The sequence below is a fragment of the Chionomys nivalis genome, chromosome 11, assembly GCF_950005125.1.
Source record: "Chionomys nivalis chromosome 11, mChiNiv1.1, whole genome shotgun sequence".
Lineage (NCBI taxonomy): Eukaryota > Metazoa > Chordata > Mammalia > Rodentia > Cricetidae > Chionomys > Chionomys nivalis.
In genome coordinates, this window is record NC_080096.1 from 72,342,591 (window position 1) to 72,368,188 (window position 25,598).

The 25,598-nt window shown below is 40.7% G+C and overlaps 1 protein-coding gene across 9 annotated transcripts in view; it reads left to right on the top strand.

Annotated features, from left to right (window-relative positions):
* The window catches only part of LOC130883478 (transducin-like enhancer protein 1), an 89,851-nt gene that overhangs the window by 49,093 nt on the left and 15,160 nt on the right, over positions 1 to 25,598 (top strand). For 7 of the 9 annotated variants that reach the window (XM_057783959.1, XM_057783960.1, XM_057783962.1 and 4 more), the window contains 6 exons: positions 10,642 to 10,752; positions 13,979 to 14,032; positions 14,545 to 14,697; positions 16,288 to 16,432; positions 17,391 to 17,587; positions 19,089 to 19,165. In XM_057783959.1, the coding sequence (XP_057639942.1) occupies positions 10,642 to 10,752; positions 13,979 to 14,032; positions 14,545 to 14,697; positions 16,288 to 16,432; positions 17,391 to 17,587; positions 19,089 to 19,165 (737 nt within the window). The remainder of the gene's footprint in view (positions 1 to 10,641; positions 10,753 to 13,978; positions 14,033 to 14,544; positions 14,698 to 16,287; positions 16,433 to 17,390; positions 17,588 to 19,088; positions 19,166 to 25,598) is intronic. The other 2 variants (XM_057783961.1, XM_057783964.1) reach the window with 1 other exon arrangement.

Genomic DNA, 25,598 nt, shown 5'->3' on the forward strand with positions numbered 1-25,598 from the left:
GACCCAGCTTTGGACCTATAAAATCAGCAGATGTGGTGAAAGAGTGTTATTTTTTTGTGAATTCATTTTATTTGAGAGACGACTTTTCTAATTTAATATTTCTCTCCTCCCTTTCTACTTTCGCCTTAAGTGAATGCACTCACTGAGTGATCCCTACATGTGAGGCATGTACAGTTATAAGTATGTAGCTATGCAACAAAGGCATTTTTATCTGTCAAGGACAAGACAAGCAGCAGAAGTGCTAAAAGACACATCTGTGATGTCACAGCTCTGCAAGTCTTTCCATTGGTTCAGGACTCAGAAATGCTTTCTGCACAAACAGGTTTTCACGCTGAGGCTGCTTGAGGCCTTACTTGTATATAATTTCTGCAGTGACCACTTCCTCATAACTTTGGCTGAAAGATGTAAACAAGTACTTAATCGTGGGAGGAGGTAAGGATGTGGAAGGAGGGGATAAGTTTGCATGCTCTACTTTTAAATTAGTTTTTTTAGGTGGCATATAGAATAATAGGTTTCATTATGCCTTTTCAGACTTATGTGTATTTCTTTGTTCATATTTACTTGTCCCTTCCCCTTGTCCTTCATTTCTCTTTGTGTTTCCTTCCTTCTTTGAAATAGCCCTTCCCTCTCGTTGTATCCTTAATGGAGTATAAAGCAGTTCTTGAATTTTAGGAAGCTGTGGCTTTTATTTCTAAGTGTGTATTAGAGTCAGTGAACTTCATAGATAGGTGGAGGATTCCAGGCACACAGAATAATATAAAAGAAGTGATCACTTGTGTCCTTTGATGTGTCAGAGTTTTGACATATTTACAAGTGTATATATGTATATCTGCTGCTTTTCCTGCCTCATAACTGCATGATCTTGGGTGGTGAGATAAAATGGGGAAAGTATATTAACTGGAGCCAAACATTAACATAATCTGTAGAGGAGCTAAATTGTTATGATTATCTAAGTTATTTTTTGATGCAGTTATATAAAACTAAGTAGCTTCTCAACTTGGAGTAAAATTGAATATGAGAAGCAATGGGTAATGAGATGTGTATACTCTTAGTGCCTAAAATATTGCAGTATTATTCTTGAGAAAGCATTTGGAGTTGTGAGTCCGAATTTATCTGAATTTATTTGTCTCTTTGCTGGTGTCTTCCTTCACCAGAGAGAAGAAGGTGGTTGCTACAAGCTGATGGTTTCCAATTGATCTGACTCAATGTTTCTCCTTTTTAATTAAAATTACCGAGAACCCTTAAGGAATTGTTTTTCTTGGCAAGATGCTCTGACATTTACAAGATTAGAATAAAACTTAAAAAGAAAAATAGGTACAGAGCTACTCAGTTGTGTTAGATACTTTTTAATATTAATGAAAAAGCAATGTTTTCTTTTAAAAAGGCTTTTCATGAATTTGCTTTTTTCATTTTGCAAATATCTGTAATGCTGGCTTAAAAGAAGCTTGGCTAGGTTCTGATCAGCCTGTGATACAGTTGCTTCCATTTGTCCTTCCTTTTTTTGTTTTTGTTTGTTTGTTTTGTATTTGGTTTTGCTTTTCCAGATAGGGTTTCTCCATAGTTTTGGGGCCTGTCCTGCAACTAGAGCAGGCTGGCCTTGAACTGAGAGATCAATCTCTTCTGCCTTCCACGTGCTGGGATTAAAGGCGTGCGCCACCACAGTCCAACTCCATTTGTCATTCTCCATGAAAATTTGTCTGAAGTGAAAGTGAAAGTCTCCGGTACCTTTTTAGGGTAAGGTGGTTGTTGCCCGTGGTTCTTCAAATTTAGACAATTTAAACCGTGAATATACTGACTCCTTACTGCTATTTTTCCTGCTATTTTATATCAGTATTTCTTAAGTCAGGTGCAAAAATGTGCAGACCCAGAGAAAATGCAATGTGGTTTACCACCACTGTTTGGTAGGTGCTTCATCTTTGTCTTCCAATGATAATATTACTCAGTTTGTTTGTTTATGCGTTTAGATTAGAAAATAAATGAACCTTAGCATGGACAGTATGTTTTAATGTAAAAACAAAAAATTAACATACTAAGAACAGAATGTCCCCATGCATGAGCCGGAAGGTGATAAATAACCATGAAGGACTTGTAACGTATCACCTGGACTTGTCCTGACTGTCATGGTTTTGTTTTAAATTTGACCTATAATTCCCAAAATCAATTTTTTGCCTGCCTTTTTTATTTTGTGTGCAGATGTGTGTGGGCACAGGTATGCCATGGTGCACATGGACAGGTCAGAGGACAATTTCTAGGAGTGGATTCTCTCCAGCAAGTGGATCCAGGGATCAAACTTGAGTCATTGGTCTTATCATTATGTTCTACTTTCAGAGCCAACTTGCTAGCCTCTTCCTTTTTAACATGCCCATTTGTTGTCATTTTGCTTTTTAATTTGTAAGTACAGCTATTGAACAAATAAGTAATACCGAAGTGTGTGAGTGTTTGCCCACATGCCTGTTCACCTCATGCGTTCCTCTTACCTGCCAAGACCAGAAAAAGGCATTGATAGATTCATTGAAATAGACAGTTGTTAAGCACTGTGTGGGCCCTAGGAACCAAACCTGGATCCTCTGCAAGAGCAGCAAGTGTTCTTCACCGCTTAGCTATTAATAGTAAAACAAACAAACAATAAAAACCCCAAGAAATTATTGTACAAATGTTTCAGTTGGTTTAAAGGTGACTTGCATTACATTTTGACTAAAAGGAGTATCACTTAAACACATTACTTGAAATACTTGACATTGGAGAACCAACAAATAACTATATATCTTTAAAAAGAAATGGTATAACAGTGTAGATGTGGTAAGTGCACATCTGAAATTCCAGTAAGTGTGGATATTCCTCCCCTTTGAAATACAAGTAAGAACAAGGAAAGGTGTTTCATGACCTGAGCTCAATCTCTGGGACCCACATGGTAGAAAGAGAGAATTGACTTTTGCGAGTTGTCCTCTGACCTCTACATGAATTCTGTGCTGGGTATCTCTACCCCTAAGGGTACATGCACATACTCAGAAAGCAAAACTATTTTAAAAATTTCAAGTTATACAGTGCAGTTATATGTGAGGGTTCATCTGTCTGGATGGCAGTATATTACCCATGGAGCTGACCGAACCAAGCAGACATGCTCAGTACAGTACATTCAGCTTTGTTGAAAGTAAGCAAGGATAGCAAGGACTCTTCTGCCTGACTGCCGACTAATTGAATTTTGACTGGACTTGTGAAGAGATAGCTTGGAAATACAGGCTAAAATTGAGATGACTCCTGTAAAATATTAACTTTCAGGCACAGTAGGAAACGTGAACTGTTCTTAAGCAGTTGCCATTCTGCACATAACTGTTTTGGCAGAATTTAAAACTGTTTGGAACTGACATCACTGCTGTGAGTTAACACCTGAAGGAGGCAGGCCTGGTGATCTTATGTGGCTGGGATTGCTGTGTGTACCTGCAACAGGTTGGAGGTGGGATTTCTTTCATCAGATGAGTGCTGAGGCCTGTGCCACCTAGAAAAATATTTAGGTCTGTTCCACTGTGATTATTACAAAAAGGTGTCTTTCACCCATACCCATTTGGGTTTTGTTGTTGTGGTGGTGGTGGTGGTGGTGGTGGTGGTGGTGGTGGTGGTGGTGGTGGTGGTGGTGGTGGTGGTGTGTGTGTTTAAGGTGTATATATAGGTGACTTGCCTGTGTGTATGTTATGTACCACCAGTGTGCCTAGTGGCCTCACCGGCTAGAGGGCATTGGATCTTGCTTTGAAGATGGTTGTAAGCTACCACATAAGTGCTAGGAAATAAACCCAAATCCTTTGGAATAAGAGCTCTTAACCACTGAGCCATCGGTCCAGTCTCCATAGCCAGTTTTAGACTTCATATTTTGCCTTATAATTCAAAGCTTTGTGAGCAGGCATGTGGTTCTTTTCCCTTACTCTTTTGTCATTCTGATGATTGCTGTTTCACCACTGGAAATTCAGATCAGCAACCAGTATGACCTCTGCTTGTCAGTTCTTATATTAGAAAACACAGTTTGAACATCTTAATTTGAAGTGCTGGGGTCTGAAAGTGTATCAGATCTGAGTTTTAGTTTGGAAATACATATAGGCTCTGAAGTCCAAGGCACTCAAAAAGTTCAAAGTGCTCAAAAATTTGGATTTAGGAGCTTTGGAATTTAGCATTTTATAACAGAGATTCTCATCCTTATCTGAGTTGTAGAAAACTGAAAGGCACCAAACAAGAAAGGCTTGGCACACTGACTTTGCTGTCTCTTAAGTTATGAGTTGGGGGTGTAATTGCATTAAATCCACTTAGGTTATTTTTATATATTTGTTCTCCTCCAGAGTGAATATGCTTTGCTTTACCTAGAGAAGGAGGGTAAATGACGACTTGAGAGGTGGCGACAGAGTCTTGTAGTTTAGTGCGTGATATCCCAGGTACAATATCGCAGGCTCAGTGTCATCTTCTCAAGGCCAAATTGCATTGACAGCGCAGATCTCTGTGGTCCACATTCTGCATGTAACTGAGAGACAGATGAGTCAGACTCATCAGGCCTGCTACAGAGTTAGAGAGGTTATGTTGTGCTCTGTAGACACATCTTCTACTTTCTATGCCTTTGACAAGTGGTTAATCCCTATGGTTATGAGATAATATATATATATTTTTGAAGTGGGTATCAGAAAATGTGAATGGCTGATTTGCACTGCTGCAGAAGTAGAGTGTAGGGTGATGGCTTAATTGCCGTCATGTGTAGATGGAGACAGCAGACAGATGTGATGGGGTGCATCCTTACCTAATTGTTTTAATGTTCCCCGAGAAGTTAATTGTCAGTGTGGAGTATGCTATCAAATTAGGTTCCCACCGTCTTGTGTTAGTGTAACCGAGGATAAATGAGGTGTCGCGAGTCTCCAATCTGTGCCTCTCACACAAACACTTGTCCTGCAGGCCAGAGAATGTTCCCAAGGGAATCAGTATAGCAGCTGGAGAACCCAGTGGAATTGTGCTGTTTTGATATTAGGAAAGCCTGTCTAACTTTTACTGTGTCACAGTACTTCTCTTCACTATTGGTGGCTTCAAAGTGTAAATTCCTTGGCAGAAGTTATTCAGGTGCATGAAGCTTTTGAGAGTAGTGTTTGAGAAATGTAGCATTCGCAAGGCATGCCATTAATTTAAATTTCTAGGATCTGCATAGTAATCTTATCAGATTACTGATAAGATGCTAAAGAATGAAGTTCTTGGAACAAGACCATAAAACTGATTTTTATCCTCATCAAAGCACCTGGGTCTTTGCTACTTTATTTAGTGGCTTCTCAGCATGCTATGACAGATCAAGATAGGTGATGCTTATACTGTACTTTCCTACAGGAAAGTATGGTTGTAAAATTGCATTGGATGTTTAGATATTTTAAGAAACTGTTGACCTCCTTTACGCTTAGGTTGAACACTTTGCTGACCGTCTTGCTCAGTTTTAGCCATTTTACTGCAGTAGAAAATGCCCTGGTGTGTTTTCTGAAGGATGCTCCCTGTCATTACAGAGTCACCTCAAGGGTGTGCACACAGGGTTTCTTTTGGGAAAAAAAATGGTTTTTCTTTTTTTGAGATGGGTGTTCATGTGGCCCAGACTGCCCTTGCACTTCCTGCCTATACCTCCTGAATGCTGCAATTCCAGGCCTGTACCAGTCTGCCACCTCCCAGGTTGTGTTTCTAGGAGCTCCTGGGTAGCGAGGGTAGATGTCACTCTAAGAAGCCAATATCTGCAATACGTGGGGTTTTTTTGTTGTTGTTGTTGCTGGTGTAGATGCCCCTTTGTATTGGGTAGCACACCTTTGCACTTAACCTTGTCCAGCCATTTCTGGTGTGGTTTCTGCATACAAAGAGGAGGAAGTCATCAAGTAAGATTGATTTGTTTTCTTTTTCAGATACGTCAGATAAGTCTCTCCCCTTAGACTGTACTTGGCTCCAGAGCATAAGCATGTACAGCATATAGGGCTATAGTTTCAGAATTTCAGTTTGTGAACATTGTTTTTAGACTTTGATTTGCTCATGTTTTTCATGTTCCCTTGGGCTGCATACATCCTAGTTTGAATTACTTTTTTGTTTAAAAAAAAATAAAGACAAATAAGATGATTTTGTTTCTTTAACAAAAATTTAAAAGCAAAACTTAATATACAGCCCGAAAATCTCAGTCCTCGAGACATTTGTAATAGAATTCTACCCAGTGTTGACTGTGTTTGAGAAGTGACAGTCTTGGAGAAGCCCTTTAGATTGTTTATCAGTTACAAGGTGTACTGACAGCCTGGTTTCTTGGCCACGCAAAAGCCTCCCTGTCATCATGACAACACTGGTTTTGGTTCGCATGTTGGTCAAAATCTGATTTGATGTTAAATCTTGACCTGGTAGGTGAATACTTAAAAACATTGTCTATTTGTTCTGTGTGGTTAATTAAAATCTTGAAAATATGAACTCTGGGAAAAGCCCACTGCCATGGCAGGATGTCTGTAGAGACTAAAACCCATGGATATGATGGGAGTAAATCATTGCTTGTGACTCTGCCAAGGGCTTTGCCAGTGCTTATCTTGGCTCATTGGTGGTAGGATTTATGAGTGGAAAGGCAGGAAGTGTTATCTTTTTTGGTACTGTGTGTGTGGAGGTGTGCTTACCTGTGTGAGAGTATGGGGAGGCTTTAGGTTGACTTTGGCTATCTTCTTAGGTCATTCCTCACCTTAGTTTTTGAGACAGGTTCTCTTTGAACCTGATGCTGGCCATTTCATTGAGACTGGTGGGCCAGTGAGCATAACACTGTAGTTTCAGAATTGTAGTTTGTTTTGTCGACATTGCTTACAAATGGATCCACCTGTCTCTGCGGCCGATCAGTACTGGGGTGACAGGACACACCCTGTTTTTTGTATGGTTGCTAGTGATCCAGATGCACTGTCATCATGCTTACATAGTGAGCATCTTATTTACTGTGCCATCTCCTCAGCCCCTTACTGCTATTTTTTTTTATTATTTGTTGTTAAACATTTTTTATATTCTTTGTGTGTCCATGTGTGCCTACTTGTTTGCATGAGTTTATATGTACAGTGTGTGTACAGATACCTAAGGAGGCCCAGGACATTGAATCCCCTGGAACTAATTCCAGATCCTCCTGATACGGGTGCTGAAAACTGAACCCAGTCCTGTTCAGGCACAGTAAATGCTCTTAACCACTGAGCATTCTCTCTTGCTCCCCCCACTCCCGGCTCCACCCCCCACCTTTTTCTTTTAAAGAGAAAGGAATCTCATAATATTGGTCTGCTCACTTAGTGCTCACTTAGAAGTAGACTATATTCGTTTTTTAAAATTGTATGTCCACATTTGGTGTGGAAAGTCTGTAAAGCAGATCAAGAGATGGTATGACTGACTGATGGATATTAAGGAAGGAATATCAGAGAGCATGTCTCAGGCATGGGTATGTCACATTAGAATGTGCATCACTAGTTTAAAGAGCCATTATTGGTTTTATTTAAGTAATATATTTAGATACAAATATTTCTGTTCAGAAACCAAGCTTAGAATTTACCTTCCTGGGAGAGGAGGCACTTGTACATTTGAATCGGTAAGTGGTAGAATGGTTCTGGTCTTGGGCCAGTCATCTCTACTGTCTGGACATTTGGTGTTCCAGGTAAAACATAAAATAGAAAAGATGTCTCCTAAAGGTAGCCTTGGACTCTTCCCATGCATGAATCTGGCTGTCTTTTATGTTTGATGCATTATTGCTCTTTCCCCGCTTGTGTTGCTGTAGACTCATCTAAAGGCTTCTTACATGCTAGGCAAGTGCTTGCTTAGCCAACTCTTTAGGAACTTGAAACAATTTCATTTTTTTTTTTTGCAGTCTTCTTTTAAATGCTTTTTAGATAATGTAGACTGTAGATACCTTGTACCATAGAATGATAAATTCTGAAGGACCAAAGGAGCCGTTCAGTCAGTATTTAGTAGTCTTTTAGTTCTTAATACATGTATTGGTAACTCATAAATGACCATCAAAATAACTGTCCCATCTTTAGCCATAGGACCTAGCAGCGGGTGGGTCGCTAGAGCAGTACTTTTGTTATCGTAAGAAATTCAGCAGTACCCAGGCAGTTACTTTGGGTTTTAGGAGTAGTTGGAAACTAAGACATTGCCTATTGCTAGCTGTGTAGCCTGTAGGCTGGGGCATTGCACTCAGAAAAACTGCTCATGGAGGCTGTAGTGACATTTCATTGGTATTTTAATAAATAAAGCTTGCCTGAAGGTCAGAGAGTAAAACAGCACTACCAGTCAGCCTTACAGCCAGGCAGTGGTAACACACACCTTTAATCCCAGTAGCCACACTAGTTGCCATAGAAACCGGGCAGTGCATACCTTTAATCCCAGTGATGCATGCCTTTAATTCTAGCCCTGAAGAGGATTATAAAATGGGAAAAGACAGCTCTCAGACACAGTCTCATTCTGAGATTCCTGGAGGCAGGATCGCTATTTTGAGATGGTAAGAGCCAATGGCTGGCTGTTTTGCTTTTCTGACCTTCAGGTTGAACCCCAAATATCTCTAAGCTTTTATTAATTGTGCTTCAGGAGACAACGCTACAAGGGTGTGTGGTCTCTTCCTTGGAGGGTGAACATAAAGCTTAAGATATCTGTCAGTAGCATGAGGCAGGGATCCCTGACTGTGATTCTCTAGGCCTCTCTGGCCCACCTTTGCTTCTGTGCTTTGAATTAAATTCACAACTTCAAAGGCATAGAGATGCTTTATTTTGTAACGAGCTTGCTAGTTGAATGGGGCCCATTTTCAGGTAAGCAGGGATATTAATTACTATCCCAGTACCAATTTAGGGGACATTGCAGAGCTTTTCGAAACCTTTTCAGGTTACAGGCCTCATTTAAGCCGCTGAAATGGAAACTAAAGTAGTATGTTCTTAACTCACAGAAGCATGGCATCCGTAAAGGTCTGCCGTGCAGTGTTACTGTCCCAGAAGAAACCATGATGTTCCTGTAGAAGTGAAGCATTCTTTGGAGTTTAGACTGTGCAGTCTCTGAGCAATCACCGCTGATTTTGCAGGAGAGATTTTGAAGTTGCCCTAGACCTGGACTCAGTCATGCTTTTGCCTGGCACTTGTGCAGTGAGATACAGCACTGCTCCTGATCCATTTGCTCTGATTCAGATCTTTTGAACATATTGATAACTGCTTTGCAGGAGCTGCATTAACTCTGCATCTGTAGCCAGTCATGGGCCCTGATTGGAGTCTGAGTGTTGTAAAGAGGTGATTATAATTAGTTCATGGATCCAGTCTGCTCACCTCTCAGCCTCGGCCACTGTGGGCCTTTGAGCCTCTCCACATTGAATTGTGTGAGTCCCTCTCCTTTTATCCAATCTTCCTGGCCATTTGTTTTGTTTGAACAATCATGAATAAAAAAAACTCAGCTTTTAAAATCAGCTCTGAAGTGGGACGAGAGACTTCAAACTGCCTTCTGGTTCCCAGGTTTCTTTTTTCTTTTTTTCTTCTGTGGGTGGTGAAGCTGGGAATACTGTTGAAGTAGGATCCATGTTTTATCCCAGGGAATTTGGCAAGCAAGCCACCTGGTTGATTATGTCTAGCTGGTAAGGAATGGAAACCCAGGGCCTTAAAAAGAGTGCCATAAAACATTTGTTTCTGGTACATACTGTTGTATTGTGGTCTTATTTGTGTCAGGAAAGGTAGCATAATTGCTGACCCTGGACCCCACGCCTATGCTTACTTCTAGAGCATCTTGGCAGAAATTGGGGTTATCTGGGCCTTGTGAAAGGCAGTTTTGGCATCGCTCATTCAGCATTGTTCAAGGCAGTAACACATCACTGAACAAATTGCCCCCTTGCATATGCTAATCCAGCTCTTAAAAGAACTCTTTGTAACACATTCTGCTTTAGCCTAAAGGGAGATGGGAATTGAAGGGCTGGCCAGGTCATGGCATGTGACCCCAAATATCTAAAATGCCTGTTTTCTTTGGGTCAACAGTTCATATTCAGCATATGCTGATGAAAGTGTCTTGTGTGGTTTGTGGCAAGAATTAGTCCTCTTATGTGAGAACTGCTTTTGCTATTAGAGGTTCACTACTGACTAAGATTTCCTCTTCAGATAGTAAATTTCAGTGGTATTGGCTAACAATGCCAGATCTTACTTTCAACGGTAAATTAAAGAATTTAAAAGTCTTTTATTGGTGTGTGGAAAAGGTGATTTGCCTTGGAACTCCCACCTGCGTATTTGGTGCCTTTTTAGAATGGCACAGGGTGACTTCTGGTCATAAGGTATGCCTAATGGAACGGTCTCAGGAGTTGCCCAAAGGCTGTTCATATTCCTTACCAAGAAGCTGCAGTGAAAAAGAAAAAAAAAAAATCTACACATAGTAATAAGCAAGTCTCTAATTTTCCAATGCTAAACAGAAGAGACTAGAGCCTCAAGGATCCACTAGACTTTAAACAGTTTGATATGAGATGGTTTCTTTTAAGCTCTGCTAAGTGCTTGTCACGGAAATCTGAAGACGTGATTTAACAGGGGTGCAAGATTGTTGGGATGCTGTTTTCTTAAGCAGTTCTTCCAGGTTGCATTTTCATACGTACAAAGAAGCCTGGGAAGAAACCTTTATTAGTACTTTTTTGTCTTACAGAGTAATTCCCTCTTGGTCCCAGACAGTCTAAGAGGCACAGATAAACGCAGAAATGGTCCAGAGTTTTCCAGTGACATCAAAAAAAGGAAGGTGGATGATAAGGATAACTATGTAAGTGAATAAAGGACTTCCTATAATAATTGCTTACTTACTGCTTTCCTCATAATTCTGTACCACTTCATATTGCAAAGCAGGTAAGTTCCTACATTGGAAAATGTTCTTTCCCTTCAGGGCTGTGTGTTATACACTTCATTTGGGCTTAGTTTTTTTCTAACTTAATTACTGGCAAAGTGACTATAAAAGTATCTGTTGTGTAAGGCTATTATAGCACCAGTACCTGGAGGCTGAAGCACAAGGATTGCAGTGTCACAGTTAATTGGTCTACACACTGAGACCTTATCTCCAAATGTGTGTGTGTGTGGGGGGGTGTAAATCAATGTTTATAGAGATAGCTCTATAGTAGAATAATTCTCTAACATATATTAGTCCTTGGGTTTGATATCCAGCATGGTAACACACATACACATACCAAAAAATCTCCAAACAAAATGTGGACTTTGGAGGAAGAACTCTACTTGGAAAAGTTTAAACACAGGCTTCTGTTTCCTGTGGCTCGCCCAAGGCTTCAGTTAATATTAAGTAACATTTTGCATGCCAGTATTAGTGCCAGGAACCCTTTGCACTGACACAGATTATTTTATTTAGTTCTTCAAACCTGCCAAGTTGGGTATCCTCTCCATTTCATAGCTAAAGAAACTTACCCAGAGCGTGTATTTCACCAGAGGTCATGGTTAGTGGAACTCTGGAAGCACCTTATGCCCAAACCATGCTGTATTGAAACTTTCAAACTTTTCTTAGAATTGGCATTTCCCTAGAGGTCCAAGATCAGTCTACAGTTTGTATTGTGGTTTAATATACATTATAAGAACTTATCATTGGCTCACTTAGCTTTCACCCAAGCCCTTTAAATATGTTTCTGCCCCTATCTGTTGGCTAGAGGTGCATGTCTTTGCTTTCATTTCTAACATTAAATGTTAACAATCAAACAAGTGGTCTGTGATATTTAGAAGGTAGGAAATATTCTGATACCCAGTTCTGTGTTACTAGCTCTCCATGAAGTTTGTGTATTTAATTCAACAATGAAGGACTTGGAATCAATATCTTACCCTTATGGTTTTATGGTACTTACATCTTGTCTGGTTAGAAAAATGGACTTGGAATAAGATAAGGAGATTATATTGTAACACGTGGGAGGCAAAGCCTAAGATTCTTTGGCAAAAGTTTACTGTATTAAACTGGCTTATATTTGCAGAACGGTCCATTACAAGGCTAAGTTTCACTTTCAGAAGACATGAATGATTTACCTCATAACTCCTTTAGTGGACTAAGAGGGTGCTGGAACTGAGGATCTGGATAATGGTGCAAAGTACTTAAATAAGATGAGCACTTAGATAGGAGGAAGACAGTGCTATATTGCAGAGTAAGACAAATTCACAGCCTGTTATATGTTTATGAAGAAGTATAAGACGGGAGTTTGAGGTCCCAAACAGAAGTGATAAAAAGATGGGAATACTAATTATTCTACTTTTATCATTGTGATATTGTATAGGTGTACCTCATATATTTCTTTTTCATTGAAAGGAGAAAGCTTATCTTTTTTTCTGAATTAAAAAGGAATGCAGTGGCAGTAAATTGTTTGCTATAGTTTTCCATTTCACCGTTTCTACTATGATCACCTTTATATTTCTTTTTCTAAAAGCAAAACTTTTCTAGTTTGTATTTGTTCACCATTTCTACTCTTGACAGCTGAGAGCATTTGTGCTTTTATCTGATAGTAAGAGAAAATAGATTTTATTTATCACTTTTTTTCCAATGAAAGCATTTCCGTAAAATTTTAATTTGAATTGCTTCTGACTTCAGCACTTCCTGTCAATTTATGTTGTTGGTAAACTCCATGTCTCTTTTATATTATACTAGAAGTGGTACTTGACTTTGAAACCTCAAAGACCTACCCCTCTAGTAACATACTTCATTTAGCAAAGCCAAACTTACCAAACATAGCCATCAACTATGGGCCAAGTATTCAGACATCTGAGCCTATGGAGGACATTCTTAATTTGAACCACCATGCTAAGAAAACAGAAATTTTCAAACTTTGATATGGGTCTGAACTTATCTTAAGTTGAACAACTTTTCTTAATGCTTTCCAGACTGAATGTAACCTAGGAATTTTCCATGATTAACCAACTTTGTAGTTCCATGTCTCCATATTTCATGCTAAAGAGCCTTATCTTTTTTTAATTCCCATGTGTATGTGGTGTGCCTGAGTGTACATGCTTGAAGTTGCCATTTGTGTGTCTTTGAATCTCTCCAGTTTTTTTGTTTGTTTTATTGAGTCAGAGTCTTACCAATTTCTCAGAGTCCATCTATCTAGAATGCCCAGGGATCACCTGTCTGTGCATGCTGTGTGATGTGATTACAGGTGACCTCAGCCTGTGGCATTTCTGTGACTTCTGGGGATCTGATCTCCAGTCCTTTTGCATAGCAAGTACTTTCACCACTGATTGACATCTCTTCACCCACGCTTCTCTCTCTCTCTCTCTCTCTCTCTCTCTCTCTCTCTCTCTCTCTCTCTCTCTCTGAGACAGGATCTCTTATATAGTAGGCAGGATGACTTTAGCTCACTTTAAAGCCAAGTATGGCCTTGACCTAAACCTACATGACTTGAGTACTGGTGTGCAGCACCACACCTGATAATTGTGCAGTTCTGGGGACCAAATCTAAAGCTCTGTCAGTAGTAGGCACTCTGAACTGAGCTTTATCACTGGTCCCCAAAAGAGATTAGATCTTTCGTTTTCTGTTATAACTAGTGGCCTCATGGGGAGATGATGTAAGTAAATTTATCTCTATAGTCATGAATTGTCTGTGAGCCCCATATTGGGCTGTGCATCTTCAAACTGATATGTATAAAAGAAATGATGTGTTGCTCTTCTCTTTGAAATCCAGTAGACTAAAAGTTATGATTGTATACAAAATTCAGATTCTAAGAAAGATACTAACATTGCAGACATCGAGCACTTAGAGTATACTTTCCATGAGCAATTTTGGTTTTGGTAACCGGATTTCACTGCAGCCGCATATTCCTGCTGGGGCTTTGTGTACCCCAGGTTAGAGGAAGAGGCGGGGAGGCTGATGGTAAATGCCTATAGGCTGGAAGGAAGCTTGCAAGCATGTCCTAAGTGTTTAGCTTGTCTGCTACCAAGAACTATTGAAAGAAATTTCACAGTTCAAAATTTATTCTTTGCCTTTACTAAACAAAATTAATTTTTTTTTCCAGGACAGTGATGGGGACAAGAGTGATGACAATTTAGTTGTGGATGTATCTAATGAGGTAACCATGCATTTCATCAAGGTTTCTTTCAAATAGTAATGAGAAAAATCCATTTGTAAGTGAATGAATCTGAGTCACAGTGTCTCTGTCTTATGTGTTCACATATCAAGAATTTAATGGCTATTTGGGAATGGGGTAGTCATAAGGTAACTGAAACTATAATTTCCCTTTTAAAACATGAGGTTTGGAGACATAGCTCAGTTGAAGAGTGTTTGCCTACCATTGGCCCGGACAGACCTGGGTTTGATGCCCAGCACTGCCAGAAAGAAAAACTGTTTCCCAATTCATTTTGAATTTCTGTGTTGGATATCTGGCTAGACAACGCACCTGGGTATTGGGAGAGATGTGATTGTTTTTCTTGTGGTATGATCCTATGTTTATAAATACCATGTTGCTCATTTAGTGAGTATGATACTTCTCAATTCTAAAAGATTTTCAGTATTTACCCTTTAATTGAGAATATGGAAAAGTATGTCCATTCTGAACATGTCAACTTCTTATTGTGTGTTGAGGACCCTTCTTCTCCACATGCCAGTCCCACACACTCACCCCGAGAAAACGGCATTGACAAAAACCGCCTGCTGAAGAAAGATGCTTCAGGCAGCCCGGCATCCACAGCCTCCTCTGGAAGTTCCTCTTCCCTGAAATCCAAAGAAGTGAGCCTGGTAGGTAGGAGCTGGTTTTCCCCTGGGTGACACTGCCATCTTTGTGGAACTTGGAACCCTGATGTGTGTAAATTCGTAATTTTTCTGCTTAAAAGTTGAAGTATTGAGAAGAAGCCTTTCTGTCGTATTCGGTATTGTCAGTTGTCTACTGGGCCACAGCGAGAGTGGCTGTGCAGGCTTCTCTTTGTGTCATTTTCTTAGATATGTTTATGACTGTGAAACTTAACAGTTAGCAGAGAATAACTATCTTAAGACAGTGGTTCTCAACCTGTGGGTCTTGACCCCTTTGGGGGTTCAGATGACCCTTTCACAGGGGTCACTTACCAGATATCCTGCGTATTAGATATTTATATTACGGTTTGTAACAGTAGCAAAGTTATAGTTAGGAAGTAACAGTGAAACTGATTTTACGGTTGGAGGGTCATCACCCCATATGAGGAACTGTAGTAAAAAGTCACAGCATTAGGAAGATTGAGAACCATGGGCTTGAGCTATCTTGATTTTGTTAAGCAGCTGTTTATTAGAAAACAGCCACTGTGCCAGGGAATGTCACATCAGAATTGGTATGGAGGCTTGGGATATGCTATTGTAGTGAATGCATCAGAGCCCATTCATGTGGTCATTGATTCAACTGAAGAACTTCATATAACTGAGGATGGTGGAACATGTCTACAGTACTAGTGCTTGAGAGGATACAGCAGGAAGGGGAGCTCTTGAGGTGGAAGTCTGTGCTACATTATGTAACTACCTCGAAGTGTTTATATCCTCAAGGTGGCTTCAGCATTATCCCTTTATCTACTTTATCCAAGTAGAGTAAAGTCAAACCTGAGCGACTTGTTGAACACATTCTATCATATCCTAGGCCAGACCTGGAGTATTTGGCACACTCTCTTTTTCTACACCCTGCTAGTTCTTGAGTTGTGTTCTAAGGACACAAGGAATCTTGAGAGATAAGAGAAGATAGTTTTTTTTTTTATCCTGTTACTATCTCAAGATATAAAGATCTCTGGCAGGTGATAAGTCTCCTATCTGCACTAGTGAGCCTCATTAACTCATGGGTGGCGACATGTCTCTCCAAAGGAGAATTCTTCCTAGGGCTTTGTGGGACAGGTGCTTCTAGAACTTTTAATTTGGAAATGCTGCTTTGACTTTGAAATAATTGACAGTTTCACTGTCCATCACCGTCAGTCTGAATCCCCAAAAGATGAGGTTAAGAAAAGGGCTCCACTTCAGATTTGGAAGCCAGATATGCCCTTCCAAGTTACTTGGAAAGAATGTGCATGGTCGTCATTCTAACATGGCATAGAGCCAAAGTTCACAAGCTTGATGGAAAATTCTTTTCAAAATAAAATTTGTGGAGGAAGAAGTGTGATCATGCTCTGTGTCTCCTGCTCAGGTTTTAATCTGGCAGGAAGAGGAAAGGTCAACATTTCTCTCTCACAAGTTAATGCTGTCAACATTGTGTGGATTTATGAAAATTGGCTGGGGAGTAACTAGAAGGTGCCCAGTGTCCCAGCTGCTGTTGTGATAAATAGTGTAATATGGCTTGGATTAAAAATAATACTCATTTAATTTGTTTAATGATAACAGCACGAAAAAGCCAACACGCCTGTTCTAAAATCCAGCACACCAACGCCTCGGAGCGATATGCCAACCCCGGGCACCAGTGCTACTCCAGGCCTCCGTCCAGGTCTCGGCAAGCCTCCAGCTATGGAGCCCCTTGTCAACCAAGCAGGTCAGCACCCCTTCTCCTGTTGTGCTTTGTTTCTTCCATTCCCAGCTTTGTGTGGTGTTTGCTAATCCTGTGACAGTTTGCCCCTGAATGTGAAGCACTTAGAGTTGTCCTCCTCCAGTCTCTGAAAAGGCCTGGTAACAAACACATTTGTCCTGGGTTTCGGCAGCTGCACCAATTAGTCTCCAACTATTTACATTCAGCTTTTCTTTTAATTCAAAGTAAATCAAGTCCTAGGGAATTATTTCAAACATAATCTTATAAAATCTGCCATTACGTGTCTGATGTTGCTAATACTAACAGAAATGGCTGATTTTATAGCCAAAGTATACGTTTTACTGCTTGTAGTTGTCTATTATTTGTTTGTTTGGTTGGTTGGTTGCTACATTTCCAGGGATCAGTGGTACGTTGCCAGAAGTTGGGAGGGCTTTGCTGAGACTCTAGCCCATGAGGTCACTCATATCTTTGAATTTGTTCTTCCTCACTGGACAAGTTAAAAAGTAATTGCCCAAGTCCAGGGAGAAATAGCACTCGAATGTCCCTCCTAAAGCCCTGCTCTGGTTTGCATAAATCCAGGATTTGGTTTTCATTTGGAATTGGTACCAGGGAGTGGAAAGTTCGGACTGAAGGAGAAATCTTGGATTTTATCCAGAAAATCTTCTTCTGAGATTAAGTCAGGTAAACATGGAGTATCTGTTCTCTGGCTTGCCCTTCGTGAATTGGGTGCAAAGATGTTGATTAATCCTCCTGGCTTCCTGGTGCAGCTGCTTTGCCAATGAAGAAATGTGGGGGTTGTGCTTCCTGTCCTTGGAGAAGAACTCAGCTCTGGGAAGGAATGAACCTGGTGTATATATTGGGGCTGATGATCTCCATCCCCCTCACCACAATAACTAAGACTGGATTCACTGGTCAGGTTCGACCTGATGGTCAGTCGTATCACACATGGCATGTTTCCTTGCAGCAGCTGGTCTGAGGACACCCTTGGCAGTGCCTGGCCCATACCCTGCCCCCTTCGGCATGGTGCCCCATGCAGGCATGAATGGAGAGCTAACCAGCCCTGGAGCTGCCTATGCAGGTCTACACAGCATGTCTCCACAGATGAGTGCTGCAGCTGCTGCAGCTGCTGCAGCAGTGGTTGCCTATGGACGCTCCCCAATGGTATGTCATATGCTTGGGCGTGCCCCAGGGAATGGGCAGCTCAAAGGGTGCAGGGCCCAAAGTGTGGAGCTGGGGCAGTGGGCTTCTGGGTATGCAGACTGCGATGAAAGGCATTCAGTTGCATCCTTGGTACTTGGGTCTAGAATGCATGTCCTGACTGCCCTGAGAAGGATACAGCCAACCCTATGCTTGGGAACAAACAGTAAAGATGATTCCCGCTGTTCAAGCCATGTATTTACCTTCCTCTTGTCAGCCTTGGTCGGTATGCTGGCTCATTAAGCTAGGGCGAATGCCCTTTGTTTCATTGTGTTTGTGGATATAAAAGGCAGTGTTTAGAGGTTCTTGGATGGTTCCAGGATAGATAAGGCTTTCTCTCACCAAAGTAAAAATTTTAATCTGAACATATTGACATGATTTTAGTGCTTTTTTTTTTTTGAGTTGTTTTTCTATTTCTACATCTTAAAAAAAATGGAGAAGCCTTGCTTTTTTCTTTCCATGCCTATATGTTCTTTTTAAGTGAATACACTGGCTTATGTACAGAAGTTATTTGTGTATGACATGGACAGATTTTAAAACCATAAATCCAGTCTTTCCATGCTGCCCTATCTGTCACTCAAATGGCTCAGTTTTTTACCTAAAAGATAAAGAACTATATTTGAAGGGTAAAATTGTACCAGGAAAGGAAGTAAAATAAATCTCACAGAAAATCTTCCCTGTAAGCCATTTGAAATATATCATGGACAGCATTTTTTTTCTTTATCTCCTTAACTAGATTGCTCCTTGTAATCTAGTGTGATAAGTAGCTGGTTGTTTTTATGGTGTACACACAGAGGTGGTGTGTGAATCTCTAAATACTGATCTTGATGAATGAGTGCCTGCAGCAGTCTTGGTTAGCACAGCAAAGGTGTAGGGGAGTGGGGGTGGTGCTCTTAGAACTTGAGGATAGTAGCCTGTTTGCTATGCAACATTCCAAGGTGCTCTGAACTGCTCCAAGGAAGAAACTAACAAAATAGCCCATGATGTTAATACTAGGCTGTGCTAGGCTGGCCAGTATCCTATCACACTTTATTGGTGAGGTAGGACATCTAGTATCTATGGAAAATGTTTATCCTAGGAAACTGGTATCCAGAGTGTATAAATCCTCTTTCACATCACAAAAAGGAGAAGTCTGTTTTGTGGTGTTTAGAGGTGGTTAAGTTGCCACATTTCAGAAATACTAAGCCATAGTTACAGTGCCCGCTTATATTGGGTGGTAAATGATTTTTTTTTTTTTTTTTTTTGAGACAGGGTTTCCTCTATGGCTTTGGGGCCTGTCCTGGAACTAGCTCTTATAGACCAGGTTGGCCTCGAATCACAGAGATCCTCCTGCCTCTGCCTCCCGAGTACTGGGATTAAAGGCGTGCACTACCGACTGGCTTGGTAAATGAATTTCTTGTATGAACTCAATGTCCACACAGTATCCACCTTGCATAAGCTGAGTCTGCCACGCTTTTATTTCTAGGTTGGTTTTGATCCTCCTCCCCACATGAGAGTACCTTCCATTCCCCCAAACCTGGCAGGAATACCTGGGGGTAAACCGTAAGTACATTTTTTCCTTGGTTTTGGTTTGTTTCAGAGGTGGTAGTGTCAGTAGTCTGGAATGTTCACAGGGGAAGATAGGTTTGGACGTTTCCAAGGAGACTTCTGAGGAGTGTTAACACTTTTCTATAAATAGACAACTTGTAGGTGTCATGCCTCTGGCTTCTCCCTGTGCGTGAGCTCCTGAGCTCATGCATTTAGTTATTTTTGAGGAGAAACTATAGAATATGAAGACAGGTAGGAAGAAAGAGCTGGAGGTGTTAGGCCCTCCTGCCTGACCCTTCTGCAGGAGACTGCTGCTCTGGTGTAGGCTTGGAAGGCAGTTGCACATTTTCTCAGCTGCTCTGCACAGCACAGCAATCAGGAATCCTCGAAGCCTAGAGGGTTGGACTGTCATTTCTTTACCCAGGACAGTCAACATTTTCCTTAATTTGTTAGAAATAAGTTACTACTTAGTCAGTCCTATAGGTGGGGCACCCATGTCCCAGTTTGGATAGGTGCTTTACTTTACCATGTGACACTTCTCAACAGCAAAGTTTCCTTATGGAGAAACAAGGGACTTAAAAGGCACCCAGAATGTGGAAACACCCCGTTGTTTATTCTGACTCACCAAACAAACAAAACTCGCTCCCTTTCAATGTTAGTTATTAGAAGCATAATTTCAAGGAATCTCTAATTTTTTTGTTTTATACAAAGCAGAATTGAAATGTGAAGGCCAGTCTCTCTCTCTGTCTCTGTGTGTGTGCGTGTGTGTATCTCTGTGTGTGTAGGGTATGGGCTGGAGACATTATGAAATGCTGACTTTCCAAATAAGATGTTCTGAGGGCTATGCCTCTCAGGCCTCCACTTAGTCTTTATCCCACCTCTTACCCTTAGAGCTTGCCTTTACCTTTGATTTGTGCATGATGGGGTAATAAGGAGGACAAGTAGCTGTCTGGTAGGAAAAGTTACAATCTGCAATACTAGTATGGAAGGCTAGTGATCTGGGACTGCCTAATGTAGAACTTAATTTCTTTTTTTTTTTTTTTTTTTTGGTTTTTCGAGACAGGATTTCTCTGTGGCTTTGGAGCCTGTCCTGGAACTAGCTCTGTAGACCAGGCTGGTCTCGAACTCACAGAGATCTGCCTGCCTCTGCCTCCCGAGTGCTGGGATTAAAGGCGTGCGCCACCATCGCAGAACTTAATTTCTTAAAATTATATATGTATATGTTTGTGTGCACATGATTACAGGTGGCCTGTGCACCTAAGCATGCCTACATGCCTGGATTGCAACAAAAGATAGGATTTAGCAGTGCCAATTAGACTATTACTATAGTCTAATATTACTATAGTCTAATTGCCTTGTGAGTACCTTGTATTTTTTTTTTTTTTTATGTTCAAAGGTGCGCTAATACCAGGCATAGTGGTACATGCTGTGGCCCCAGCACTCAGGAGGCAGAGTCTGGCAGATTAACTTTGAAGAAGGCCTGGTCTATCTAATACAGTCCTGCCACAGCTACTACAACAACAATAATAAAAAACAAAACAAAACTGTAATTCATAATTATAATGCGTACAGAAACAAAGGGCATAATAGCAGATTTTTAAGACTTAAGGACTTAAGGTGTCCCTTGGTATCTGAATCTGAGCTATCATGACTGTCATTATGTAAGGAATACAGGATTAATAAAAGGATCCCCATTGCTAGGTTCTGGCTATATAGTCTTATTGCTAATCTTAATCCATTAGTTTACATGAGAGAATGTGTTATCTGTTATTACTTAACCATTCTTGCTTCAGTGCTTCTCAGAGATTTATGGTGACAGATTTAGCCAAAGAATGGTATTTCTGAAACAGGATAAAATTAGTTTGGGGAAAAGACAACAAAATCTAAGTACTATTTGTTATAAGAGTCCGTGAAATGACTGTCAGCTGTGTAAAGCTTTTAGTGACTGTGCTCATTTGTGAGCGATAGTGGCAAATGTTTACAGACCACACGAGTAGAGCTGATCCGAGGCACTTAAAAGAAATAAAGACAAATCAACATGGCTTGGGTAGGGTGAACAAAGTAGAAAGGTTACGCAAATAAGTCTGAGAAAGAACAGCTGAGGGAGTAGTTCGTAGGTCTGCTAGAGGAGGGATCCATGGCCTCACAGTGTGCTGTGTGCGCAGACAAAGGACTCCAGAAAGTGGTCTCTCCCTGTGTTACCTATCTTGAGGGCCTGAGGGAGTGACCCTTAAAAAGAAAGCTACCAACCACAACTGCACTGTGGTAAGTTATACAGAGGCAGAGCTGTAGATGACAGGCAAGCACGCACGTATGCATGTGAGCAGAACTGAGATGAGACACAGACGTGAAGCTAAAGCATTTGTGAGAAGGAATAGGTCACCTAGCATCCAGGGATCAGGACAATCGGATCATGTGTAGAACAGGAGGTAAGGGACTCGTGCACATAGATGTTCAGAGACTGACCTCCAGGTTTAACCAGGCTGGAGGGACATTCACATCTGTGGTACAGATCTGTGTCAAGTTGATTATGCTAGCCTCTGCATACATCAGCACACCTCTGAACAGATATGTCAAGGACAGGAAGCTTGGGAATGTGAACCTCTTCAGGCCCTTGAACTGCATTTTGACTCTCAGCCTTGTCATTCATACCCGCAGAGGCCAGACTGCTGCTGATCTGTCATCCTCATGATGTTCACAGGCTGTAGTGCAACATGCAGCCTTTTACCCACTGCTTTAGTCTTTTCGGTTAGGGTGCAGTTTGAGGTCCCCACGTCTGCCCAAGTTTCCAGACACTGTCACTTCCTTACTATGCACCTCAAACAGTTTCACTGGGACTTACTGCCTGGTTAGTAGGAACCCAGATAGGAACTTCCAGCCCAGGAAGTGTGCGATGGGGCCGAGGCATTTGTCCTCTCCCTGTGGTCTTAGGGCAGTCATTCTCAACCTTCCTAATCCTATGACCCTTTACAGTTCTTCATGTTGTGGTGACCCCCAACCATAAATTTATTTTTGTTGCTACTTCATAACTGTAATTTTGTGACTGTTATGATTGTCTTAAGAGCTAAACTAACAGAATAGCACATAAATTGTATTAAGTTTTATATAATCCTGAGATTCCTCAAAAGAAAGTTGCACAGAAGAATCAAGGCAGAGAACTCATATACCTTATACAGAAGGGAATGTTGGTAAGAAAAAGAGTTTAGATTCAAGGCAGGCAGTTGTAGTGGGCTGTGAGGTATTGGGAAATGAATGGAAAAGGGGGTTATTTTGATTGATTTCTAGACTTCAATGATAACTTGCAAGGTGGGAAGATTTAGGACTTGATTTTATGGGAGATGATACAAAGAGTCCCTCAGACTAATATTGCAAAGAAGCATTATTTAGATGGTGTCCAAGTTTGCTTTCCATTGCTGTGGTAAAGACTACAACAATAAAAAGCTTGGGGAGGAAAGAGGAAGTGGTTTATTACTTGACTTACACTACCAAGCATATCACTGAGGAGGATCAGGGCAGGAACCTGGAGGGGGAACGGAAGGAGAAATCATGGAGGGATGCTGCTTATTACCGCCTCAGGTGCTGTTGTAATAAGAGCGACTGGGCTGTGTTCCGCCACCCGGCTGCCCGCACGACTAGCTTATGCCCCGAAATAATTACACGGAAACTGTATTCTTTTAATCACTGCCTGGCCCATTAGTTCCAGCCTCTTATTGGCTAGCTCTTACATATTGATCTAACCCATTTCTAATATTCTATGTAGCACAACGAGCTGGCTTACCAGGAAAGATCTTAACCTGCGTCTGTCTGGAATGGGAGAATCATGGCGACTCCTGACTCGGCTTCTTTCTCCCAGCATTCTGTTCTGTTTACTCCACCCACCTAAGGGCTGGCCTATAAATGGGCCAAGGCAGTTTCTTTATTAAATGAAAGTAACTCCTCCATCAAGGTGCATGGTCAGCTGTCTTTCCTAACACCTCCCAGGACCACATTTAAACTGGGCATTGCTTAGGCTGGGCAGTGGTGGGATGCTTACCCAAACCATAGCTCTGCTGAAGTGTTTTCTCCCATCAAATACCCTCTCAGGTGCCATGCTCACTGAGTCTTTGCAGATGCGTTCTCATAGGCATTCCTGTCCTGATAACCCTTTGTTAGATCTGTGACACATACCTTGATCTTGGATTATACTCTTGTGTAAGTCCTGTTTCTATTGTCCTCTTCCTAGTAGAATTAAAGTTCCTGAAATTTCCTTGTCCCTTGAGCAGAAATATGTAGTAAACATATTGCATTTAATAAGTCTACGTGAGCCTAGGATGTTGTAAGATTCCCTTGATCCATCCTTTTTGAAGGGAGATGAATGGTTTTTCCATTTCACTGTTAGAGTTGGTTTATAAGAGGAAATCCTAACTTTGTTTAGTTGGTTTGTAAAAGAAGATCCTAAATATTTCTAAATGCTTAGAACAGGATGTAATTGGTAAGTCAGTTTAATGTGAATGTGTTCCTAGTTTTAGGAGATCTGTGAGGATCAGTTTAAAAATGCAGTTTGTTTTTTCCTGTAGCACTTCTCCCTATGAGTAAATCCATGCTCCCCCCACCCCAATGCTAGCACCTTTAGGTAATCATAGCTCATACTAATGATAGTTTGCCTTTAGATTATAGGGTAGTTAGGTTCTTTCACCATTTGTTTGAAGGCCAGGCTCATAATTGTGAAGTCTTCTGCCCACTCGGTTAGTATTCCAATTGGGCTTTTAAATTTCTTTTTGGATGTAGTGCCTAAAGGGAAAAGAAAATCTTGCCATTGGAGAGAAAATACGTCTCAGGAAGAAACTGTGTTTTATAGTAGCTTCTAGCCAGGAGGGGTTTCAGTGCCAGTAGCTTCCATTCCGTCTCTCTCTGCCTTCTTTGATGACTTAACTTGTTTGATGGCTAGTTTTGTTTTTGTTTTTTGTTTTTTTGTTTTGGTTTTGGTTTTTTTTGATTTTTAGTGGATTTGAAAACCTAGTTTTCAAACTTAGTATGATTGTGTTCGGGTTCTTCAGAGAAAGAGAACTAATATATGATATGGAGGAAAGAAGGAAACTTATTAGAAAGAATGACTATGAAAACTGGGAGATCCGGTCGCCTATCATCAGTTAGCTGAGAGCCTAAGAAAGCTGACTGAACAGCTGTGACTTTGAAGGCAGGGAACGGGAGGAATGAGGAGGGGTAACAGTTTTAGTCCAAGCTTGTTGACCTGTGAACTGGGGATGGATGATGTGACAGCCTAAGCAGAGAGTGAATTAACCCTTTCTCAACTTTTTTTGTCCTATTTTGGCCCCTCAGTGGGCTGGATAATGCCCTCGCCGTGTTGCCTGGCTGAGCGTAATTCGTTTTATTCTGTCTACCAATGAGATACTAATCTCAGAAGCACCTCCCAGACACAGCTAGAACATTACACCATCTGGGCACTTCCTAGCCTGGGCAGATTGACACATAATATTGACCATCACAGTGATATTTGGCTTTTGAAGTCTGTTGCCTGCTAAAAACAGTGTGTGTTCGGTGTTTTGCTTTTGCTGTATGAGTTTTAGTTTAGCGTGTTTTCAGTTCCTGTGTCTTGCTTTCTCCAATTATCTTGAAGCAGAGCTTCTTATTGATTGTAGTTAAGGTTGTCCCTCCCTCTTTATCTTATCAGAAATGACTTTGAATTTATGAGGTAGAAATATAAGTTGTGTATTTCTTGTTCACATTTTTCTCTCCATATTTATCCAAATGAGTTCAAACCTTATATTCACACAAAAACATCATACAAATGTTTATAGCAAATTTTTTCATAGTTGCTGAAATATAGAGAGCAAACCAGATACCCTTGTACATGGAAATGTATAAATAAACTGTGGTTCATTTGGAGAGTGGAATGCTATTCATCAATGAAGAAGAAAGAGACTACTAAGCCACAAAAAGGCATGGCATAACTTTAGATGCAGTGTTCTTAAATGAAAGAAGTCAGTCTGACTACACACCATATCACTTCAATTACACGACATTCTGGAAAGGCAAAAGTGATAAAGAATAAAAAGAACAGTGCTTGTCAGGGGTTTAGATAGGGAAAGAAAGTCAAGAAAGAATGGGTGCATTTGAGACCAGTGAAATTATTCCATGTGGTAGCTGTATGACCCCACACATTTCTCAAGAATCATTTAATGCATAGTGCCAACAGTGAACCACATTATAAACCACGAACTTTAGTTAATTATAATAATGGTTGGTTGACAGTAACATAGTTGGTCATAGCAGTATATTGATACTGGCTTGTCGGTCGTGATGATAGCATGAACTATTAAAAAGGGAATCAGAGGTGCATGGGTTCCTTAACATCTGCTTGAGTTTTCTATAGATTAAAACTGTCTTTAAAAGTCTAATTAATTTATATAAACATTAAAAAAGAGGTATATATAAACCCCATTGTGGT